Here is a 10,393-nt window from a genome sequence, read left to right as displayed (position 1 = left end):
AAAATAATCCCTTAAAAAGTAGGGTGCGCAAAATACGCGAGCAAATACGGTACTAATAGAAAAAAAAAAATGAAAGGATTTTGTTGTTGGAGGATTGACTGTTATTCACAGCTTATTTCTCTCCAAATCTTACAGTAAATTGTATTTGTTTATCTAATTCCATTATAGACGTTACACACAATCACAGGATGATTGGTTTCAAGAAGAAGGAACATACACAGAATTTGATTCGTGTTTATTTCAAACAGTGCACAGAATGAACCAAGTAATACTTAACAGTGGTCACATCCAATGCTGTGGAATGTCTCTAAGTAAAAAATACAAGCATGCTGCACAAATACAAGATATGGCCATTAGATTCAGAGAAAAGCTTACAATTAAGAATGGTGACCATATTTAAAAATAGATACATCATATGTAAAAATAAAAAAGTGTAATTTCTTTTTTGCAAATGAGATTTGTCAGATTTACCTATCATCACATTAGAGCGTGCATGTTAAGCTGGAAAACCAACCTTAACAACATAAACACCACATCATTGAATTGACAAAATATATTTAAAAATTAACAGAGCACTAATAATCACAGTGATGCAATAAGTTACAGATATCGTTTGATTGTCCTGATTCCAATGGCCAGCTATTGGCTGTAAAATATATACATTTTCCCTCTCTCTCTCTTTTTTTTTTTTTTTCCTTCGTGCCAGAGCGTTCTTATTATTTTACAAAAGCACGTCTTGTTGTTGACTGTCTTCATAAGAATGCGGTGGCACCTATTGGCAGTGCGTCTCCTGTTGAGGCACGGAACCGATTCAACTTCATAAGCCTATTTCACGAAAGTACAAGTTACAGACATTACATGGAAACTTGGTAGGAAATATGTTAAAACTTGGTTCTAAAATAATTTATGTTATTTTACTACATTCAGCTTTCGTTATAGTGTGTTTAGCTGATATGGAATATTTTATGCAGGTTTCTTAAAAAAAAAAAAAAGTCCAAAATTTTTGGAATCATGCAAACATTACAACTGAGCAGATTCTGACAGAACTGTTCCAGTTGTACCTTAGTTAGTTAGATGACAGCATCTTAATCAATGGAGGAATTAGCATATATTTCCAGCAGATCCTGTATGAAAGTACAAGGTGAGCCACACAGTGCAACAAATGAGAATGAAATCTGTAAAATTTGAAAAAATAAATGAACTCATTACAAATTTTTATTCCTTTCTATCTTTCTATCCTGGACTTCGAACTTTCGTGAAATATGCCTCAGTTTTCAGCCACATTAAGAGCTGGAGAGTTAATAATCTCTCTGAATAATTGAAAACGAAAATTGCTAACATGCATTTTATCAATAAATGGAACACTTCGCATCTGTTAAAAAAGTCAAGTATTATTTACATCCAGAATAAACCTTGGTTGGATGATAGAATATTATGTCAATGTTTTAAGAGTTTATTTCTATGGTGAGCTGTAAAAAGGGCATAAGTCGTAAATTGCAAGTTTTCAGTAGAGCAAAAGTAAAGTTTGAAATGACAACCAATATCATTATAATGGGTTGAAAATCTGAAGCTCTACATCATTAAGGAAGAGGATAGACATATGCCCTTTATACCATATGAAGAAGTGAATTTTTTTGTATTCACATGGAGGTCCTAACTCAAAACTACCAATTTCTAACTTACATTCTTTTTACCGCGCACCATAGATTTATCCCCCCTACTGCTTTGATCGAGAAGGGAGTTAGTGGGATGTCTAATGGAAGACAGGGTGAGAGCTTAGACAAACCTTACAACAATTACCCTAATAACTCATATACATCTGCTCAATCTATGCCATACATTTTAAAACACTGTGTGATGGTGGAATATGCACTTTGCCTGGTAAGAAAAATATAACAGTTTGACAGTTCTGACAGATAAAAACTAACATGAAATAAACACGTACAATACAAACAAAACAGTCGAAGGACATGGTTGAATACAGTACGGCAACTATTCGAACCAAAATAAAAAAGAAAACGTTTCATGATATTGTGAAGATATGAACTGGAATAATGTGCTAGGAAAAGTAGAGTCCCTGTATGTACTGTATTCTCTGGCGTATATGACACACTTTTTTTCCTTTGAAAATAGATCTGAAAAACAAGACGTGTCTTATACGCTGATACTGAGTTTGTTAATGGGTCCAAGCTTCATGGGATGCTGGTTAAATCATTAAGAAGTGTGGCATTAGTAATGCGCTGGATGATATAGAGGACAATTTGTTGTTTGAGGACTGAGATTCTGATTCAGAATAGATTTTCTTTCCTATAGTCGCGACACTCTTATTTCCGGCATGACTCCTCCTCTTTGCTTATGTCTTAGGAAGTCAAGGCTCTATAAAGTCTAGGTAGGTAGTATCATTCGCCATTTTTGTTCTTTCGTTGTCGAGCTACCAGATGAGGGATCTATTTGCCACACCGTTAAACATTATCATGTCGTAGCTCCTATGATAATAAATCAAACGCACTGTAATTCAGCAAATAATTGAGCAGCAAATAACGTCCTCGTGTGAATGCCAACGAAAGAGCCAAAATGGCGGGCAATTATATATTAAGTATTTATCCAGCCTTAGGAAATGCTTAACATCTTCATCAGCGAATCACAAGATGCACACGTTTAAATGTAGCTGGCCTGCAACGTGATTGGCTGCTGGAAATTAGAGCGACGGGACTATAGTTAGAAGTATTTGATGAAAGCAGACCTATGTACCAGTATTACTTTATATTCGAAATATTTGTAAATTCATTATAATATTCAGTGATAAAGTTTTTTCCCATAAAAATGTGTACAAAAAATGGGATGCGTTTTATGCCGGCAAATATGGTATATTATTATTATAGTCGAGACATGTGAAGCTAGAAACCTAAGCCTGCGATTTTTCTGAGGCAAAAACTTTCGTTTCCATAGTAACCATAGCTTACTATGGTAATAACACCATGACCTGAGTCTAGACCTGTTCCAATAAGACAAGTCAATAAGATTGTACCTTACCATATGTCCTGGCTCTTACTAATAATATATACATATAGAGACTCTACGGAAAAGGATCTGAACACTAGTAAATATCAAAATTCAAGAACACAATAAAAGAATTACTAATATCAAAACTGTTGCCTATTTTAACATAGGAAGACAGGAAATAGATTCTTTATGTGAAAATTTTGTAGTTTAATATTACTGATCAGATTTTTTACTTCAGAAATGATTTATAAAGAAAATGAATCATGGTACTGTCACAGTCTAATATACAGTCACGAAGCTTGAGGTGATTTTTTTGCATTTCTCGCGATGCAGCGCTCCAAGCAGTTAGCAACTAGAGTACTAGGAACAATAGACTGTGCCGGTACTATTTCGCATTGTTGCTTGTAAAGAAAAGTTGTGTAAACTGTGAAATTTCGTTATTTGTTATAATAAAATATGTTAATGACTAAAGTACAAGAATTGGAATAGTAATATGGGACAAGGAGGAGATGTTAAACATTCATTAATTCATATTTTATTAGTTTCGTAGTTCATAATCGGTGTAATCTTGAATGAGAGGAGCAATTATAGTAAATTTCAGTTCGTTTTGCATAAACACCCAAAATTAATATTATTGTTATTTCTTGTATCTTCGAGTTTATGGTGGAATTTAATATCCTTAATGAAAATAATAAATAAATCTTATGTATTTAATATTTCAATAATGGAAGGAAGGTGTTAATTTTCCAAAAGAACACGATAACGAAAGTATAATAATATATTTTGTCGTCTGCTAAGGATGGGTTCTGTGATGAGGCGATAGTAGTGATCCTAGTGGCTAGCAACTAAAGTTCAACTGTCAATGGATGCATATTCCCTACGTATTGAGCTTCGTGACTATACTAGACTGTGGTACTGTGATCAAACTGTTTTTAGAAAAAAATAAAGAACCATGTTTTTGCTATTTCATAGCCTTCTAAAATAATGTAGGCAATAGTTAAAACAGTAAATTCTCTCTCCTCGGAAATCATTTGCATGAGAACAGACACTGTCATTTGTTTCTAATGAGTGTCACGTGACTCACTGCTGTCACACTGCCATTGAAACATGAGAGAATCAAAATACTGACGAGTACCAGCAGCAGACTGGGGCTCGTGCAAGCACTACGACACTTACTACACGACATGCACACGACACTGAAAAAGTTAAAAGTATTAAATAGTTATTATTCATTATTATTATTATTAATTTTTTATTATTAATAAGCGTAAATAGTTGTTAAAATCTCCCTTGTGGGATGGGCGAGGGCAGGTGAAGAGGTTGCCCTGCTGGCTCCCACAGTTCCTCGAGACGTATACAGAAGACTAGCTGGAAGATATGTGATCAGCTCACAAGTGATCGAGCTCGCAGAGGAGTGTGTGGTGGGAGCCACATATCGATATTGCTATTGGGGGATAACGTCGTGGCAGTGGGGAGCCTGCCCACGCTCGATTTGTCATCATAGAAAATAGAAATGTATAAAATGTTTGCTCCCGTGAACATTCAACAATTCAGAAAACAAAATTCTGTGACTGTGAACAGAAAACTGGAGAGAGGAGTGGACGAGAAGTGCAACAGAAGACCTCACAAACTGCTGGAGAATGTAGTGAAATGTTTGTAAAATGCAAAATTTACGGATAGGATGATGTTTTTCGTGCAAGTGAACTGCTTCACTAAAGTGTCCACTTCTACTAACCAGCTGTTCCCAGAATTTATCAGTCAAAAGTAATTCTTACCAGTGAAAATTTTCCTCTGAAGAAAACCGTATGAAAAAGAGAGGCGAAAGATGCCTTAATTTAAAAAGTAAACAACGTAACAGATCTATACTGTAAAGAGGTAGATTATTTCCAAAAAATAAATTAATATCATCAACAACATCGACCACTTACTGGTATCGAGTCTATATAACATGGGGAAGAGTCCCAGAAGTTGTTTCAAGCAACCGTGGCCCCAGATTTGTTTGGAGAAACTCGCAACGAATGTGCGGTTGTGGGGGAAGTCTCCATCTAAGGCCGGAATGGAAGAGTCCGGTTCCATCAGTAAGAAAGCGAATGCACCGCAGCCCTCTGCCGCGGCGTGGGATCCTACAACAAGAGTCTTGCACGGCAAGACAGAAGACAACTGTAACAATGTAACAAGTTAGAAAAAGTCGAAAGGTATGGCTAACAACAGGCAACAGTATAAGGCCAGAGCGGGTGGGGCAGAAGTATTGCTTTACAGGATATCGCAACGGTGAAACAACATAAAAGTGCGAGAGTCTCGCCATTATTCGGGAAGTAGGCCCCAAGTGTAAACGACTTCATTAATCACATTCGAAGATACGTTGTTCTTATAAATACTCGCTGACTAGAGTTTTGTTACAGAATGAGAGCAAGAGCTGCCAACTTCTAACAACACAAACATCGGCCTGCATCTTCACAGTAATTTGGTCCCCACAGTGATTAAAGCAAAAAAAAAAAAAAAAGATATCTTAAAGGAACTCGAAGACGAACCCGCGACGTTGGCATCTCTTCCTCCCTATCACAGCATCGGTGCAGGTGGGCTCTTGGGCCGCACGTGGCGTGGTCCCTATGATGAAGATCCGGCTCCACGAGACCACCCGGTTCGGCAGCATCGTGGTCCGAGTACAACTGCAGCTGTGCCAGACAACACAAACAAGTTCAAGGCACAGTGGAATGATTTCAAGGCCGAGATGTGCTCACAGTTGTAGTCGTAAACCACGACGCTCGTGTCTGTTAGTGGGTTTTGAATTGCGTCTGTACTGGAAGAACCGTCTTCCTCCAGCCACTCTCGAGTCACGCGGCTATAGAGTGTGATTCAGTTCATAGGGAATGTGTTGTAAGCAAGGCGCTGCCCCACTTACACGCTCTTGGATCACATGGTGAGGTCTCTCACTGCCTGCAGGATGCGCTTTACGTGGCCCACCTTTGTGACACCGAGCTCCTTAAGGTCGCGACGTCCCAGGGTCAAGAGTTCGCGTCCACGTATGTCGTGTCGAGTGAAGCTTTCTGCATATTCTGACAACTGCAACGTCTCCAGCCATGTTGCCACTTCAGTTACGCCCCACGTGGCAACATCTCGTGCAGATCTGCTACCGCCGCCACTGCCACCACGACGGAATTTGAGCCAGAAAAGACCACGAGCACGACCTTTCCGTTCACTGGAGCCCTGTAACGACCAGACACTTCATTAGGGGGGATAGACATGTATGTCGTGTACAGATTTCTAGAAAGAAAAACCTGCAATGCAGTTATTGCCTGTAATATATGGAAAGTGGGAAAACAGTGAGATATATTGTTGTATGTTTCCAAGAACTATCATGGACGTTGATAACCTCATTATTTTATTTAACTCCACACATTATTCACTAGTGGGGTGATGGGATGTTTTTAATTTAACAAAAAAGAGTAAGTCACGTTTGTTTTAAATGATGTTATGGAGGACAGAGGAAATCCTGGCCCTGGGAATGAGAAAAAAAAAGACTAGCATAGTACCCAATATTCAGTCTGTTTGCACTTTCCTAATATGATTTACTGTGACAGCAGCTACTCTAAAGTTGTTTAATGGTGTACTGGGAATGTGTAATATTTTGATTTCTTTTAAAAAGCAGTAAAATAAATGCAACGGAAAAATATATTTGAAATTAACCTTTTAGTTTATAACAAGTTAAGGGCATTGCCACTGGGGGAAAAAGAAAATAAAAATGATTGTAGCCAGTAGTGTCGTTACAATTCATAGACAAAGAATATGTAAGGGATGCTGAACTGAGAGAGTGTGATTAATTTCCTTGGACTATTTGTTTCCGGCTCAGTTTAAATTCTTTCTGTCTATGAAACATACATAGAACAAATAATTAATAATTTGAAAATGCCTATAATCACTCATTTGAAATAAAACAGAACTAGTATGCAAATAATTTTTATTAGCCTATTATTTGGTATTACTGATTTTCCTCAAAAAAAAAAAAATGACAGGGCTGCGAAAATATATTGGAAAGGGTGTATCCACAACTCTTTTGAACTCCCTTAACGATGTCCACAATTGTTGCATCATTGATAGAACGGACTCTGTGAATACAGAAATTGGCATAACAATATAGGCCTATGCTTTTCAATGACGAAACATGGCTGTCAATTTGTATTATTTCATACATAGATTTTGGATAGTAACGGAAATAATCTAGATCCTAGCAATGTGACGTTAAATTAAATAATGTGTCACTTATTTAACAGCATATTTTCTGATTTCATATCAGTCCATAAACAATGGTTCTTATAATGCAGATAGATGACAACCTATATTGCATAAATGTTTCAATTTTCAATATATTGAACATGTAACAATTCAGAATATTGAGAGATTCTTTTCGATATTTCCTCTGATCTGTAAATCAATAAGCTGCATATGAAGTTAACTGGATAAGTATTTTTTATATAAAATTGTTGGTAATGAATGTGCAACACTCGGTCAGAACACTGAATGAGTACCGAGTCTTCCTGCATGCAATGCCCATTCAGGGTTTTGACCCACTGCTGCCCTCTGTAGTGAAAGCAAAGACATACATGCAGCAGACAACTCCAACTGTGAAAAGAGACAGGAGAAAAGATTGTGCCGAAGAGCTGATTGCAGACATTATACGAAAAGATTTCAAACAATTAAATTACTTGACATTCAAACAATTTTATTTGGTTTATTTTATGTTTCTGAACTACAGTGTCAGTAAATATTATGATGATAATGGTGGAACAATGGCAAAATCAGACTGGCAGAGAAAATCGTTATATTCAGGTATAACCCGCCCATCAGCTAATTCGTTCACAAACATCTGACAGATTTCCCAAGGATCGAACTCCGGACCCCCTGGTGGCAAGACTGTCACCTACCCGACTGAGCTGTGGGGAGGGGGAGGGCATGAAAGAAACGATTATATTTTTTATTCAGCAACTTGAAAATTCTACGATACTCCAGCACAGATGCCGTGTTCTCTAGAATAAAAGGAAATGTGCAAAGATTAAACCAGAACAATGGCAAAGCAGTTGTCACCTTCAAACACATAAAGAAGAATTTAAAGTTAATGAAATTGATGATAGAATTCAGAAACAGATTAAGATGAATTGTCCAGAAGCAGAGAAAACCTTGCTGAGTGCATACCCCTGTAACCACACTGACAGAGTGAGTTGCTGGACCACAGTTCCAAAACAGACATGGCAAAACAAAAGAGTAGAAATTACACCGTCAGTGCACAGGTCTGCTCCAACTCGTTCATCTCTTCCACCTATCTCTCTCTTTACTGCTGAAAACAAACATAAAAGCATAAGTCTTCTGAAAATTATCCCGAACACATTGCTGCTTGTAGTCAACTTAACACTACATGTTCATGTATCGCAAAATGCTCCTTTAAATTCAAGTTAAATAAATTGTCTCAAAAACAAATTTCTATACATCATATTTAAAAAAAAAAAAAAAAGTGCTTTATAACCAACTGAAATATCAATTGTTGATGTGGTCTCCTGACTGGGATACTCATTTTTCATTCTGGAGGCTCGAATGCAACTTCTGACAAGTACAATGTGATTTTCTTTGTACTCCCACCCCTCACTTATTTATTTTAATGTGAAACGTTTATGCACTTAAAATTCGAAAAAATCTGGACACAATATCTTTCTGTTAATACAATGATGTCAATAATTACAGTAGGCCTCACATGACTGAAATTATGATATGTTTAGAACAATATAGTTTCGAATCCAGTCAATCGTGATAAAACACAAAGGGGAAACAAATGAATGTTGAATTATAATGAATTCATTATTAGGACTCGGATTAGTATATAAAAAAATGTTTTTTTCCTAATGCATATATTCCTAAAATAAAGTTTAATATCCATATTGAGATCCGACAAATGCAAATTCCAAATTCTATTTTACATAAAAACACATATTTTACAAAAAAAAGTTACGTGAATAAATATTTTCGAAGCTTTGGGAAAAGTAAACCTGGGCTATATGTGGGCCGACAGACCTGAGTGATGCGGATTTTTGCCAAAAAGAAAATAATTCTGCAAAAGACGTAAAGAATGGGCAGGTGCACTGTCATGAATTTTGCTGCTACATGTTTCATGTCAAGATCTTCTGTAAAAATCTCTGAAACAAAAGTCTATGGAGTCCTCAGATCTTCTTTTAATTCTCGCACTGTCACTTTTATTGCCAATACTTGTTTATTGCAACCCACATGTGTTCAACATTTCCAGGTGCTATGCTTGTTGAAGACCTTCTGTGTGACTGGTTGGTTCTCGGGATATACAAAATACCTGGATATTTCAACACGAAGTATCCTCATTTTCAGGAAGAAATGTATGTATGTATCTAATGCGTACCTACTTCACTTACATGATTCGGGTTCCGCATATTGCAGATAGATGGCAGGACTGTGACCAATTTTCAAGTTGCACACCACTCTGGCATTTGTTATTTTGATCCAATACCCAAGCACTTGACAAAGATGTCATTCGCCATTTTGCACTTCAGTATTTTTGTACGATATCATCTTCTTGTAGCCAATGTATTCCATGTTCATCTCTTCATCTGCACCACACAATACACGGATATACCGGTATGGGAAATTCTTATTCTATTGCCAAACAATAACGACCTGAACATTGTAACAGCAGATTTACGTGTCTTGCAGTTAGTCAACAGCATTCCCAGGTTTTAACTTTGCTCCATCTGAAATTTGTTATTTTTGGGCAGATATGAATTTACTTTTAATTACTTCACACAATAAAATGGAAGTTGTTGTTGTTTTCTAATGCCAGGCGTTTGACAATAAAGTCATTTGACCTCTTGCACTCCAATATTTTTCAAAGATATTATCATGACCAGCCACTGAAGCACAGATTTTGAGGTGTTCCGAATCCATTTCTTGGTTTGAGTTGCACAATGGGCAGTTAGGGGACTGATATATTCCAATTCTATGCAAGTGTTTGGCCAAACAATCATGGCCTGTTGCCAATCTAAATGCAGCTACAGACGATTTTCGTCAGGAATTAAATGTGGATTTTGATGCAGAGAGTTCTATTTTTTCCCTTGGGATTGTGTTATCAAATTTTGTTTGCTGAAGTCTAAGTATGTAGATTTAATAAATCTTTTCGCAGAGGAATACGTAGATTTAGTAACAGGTCTGTAAGTAGCAGTGCTACCCTTCTTTGCTAAAGCATCCACATTCTCGTTTCCCAGGATTCCACAATGGGATGGTATCCATTGGAATACAATTCTTTTATTGAGTGATATTAATTGAGAGAGCATTTTAGTTATTTCTGCTGTTTGAGATGAAGGTGTGTGTTTAGAGACTA

The 10,393-nt window shown here is 36.8% G+C and overlaps 1 protein-coding gene across 7 annotated transcripts in view; it reads right to left on the bottom strand.

The window, feature by feature from the left end:
- Positions 1 to 218: 218 nt before the first annotated feature.
- The window catches only part of LOC138699566 (diacylglycerol kinase eta), a 187,237-nt gene continuing 177,062 nt past the window's right edge, over positions 219 to 10,393 (bottom strand). For all 7 annotated transcript variants that reach the window (XM_069825559.1, XM_069825560.1, XM_069825561.1 and 4 more), the window contains one exon: positions 219 to 6,210. In XM_069825559.1, coding sequence (XP_069681660.1) covers positions 5,917 to 6,210 — 294 coding nt within the window. In that variant the 3' untranslated portion in view covers positions 219 to 5,916. The remainder of the gene's footprint in view (positions 6,211 to 10,393) is intronic.

This window comes from Periplaneta americana, chromosome 5 (assembly GCF_040183065.1).
Source record: "Periplaneta americana isolate PAMFEO1 chromosome 5, P.americana_PAMFEO1_priV1, whole genome shotgun sequence".
Taxonomy (NCBI): domain Eukaryota; kingdom Metazoa; phylum Arthropoda; class Insecta; order Blattodea; family Blattidae; genus Periplaneta; species Periplaneta americana.
Note: the sequence above shows the minus strand (reverse complement) of the source record. Positions and strands in the feature narration are given on the sequence as shown.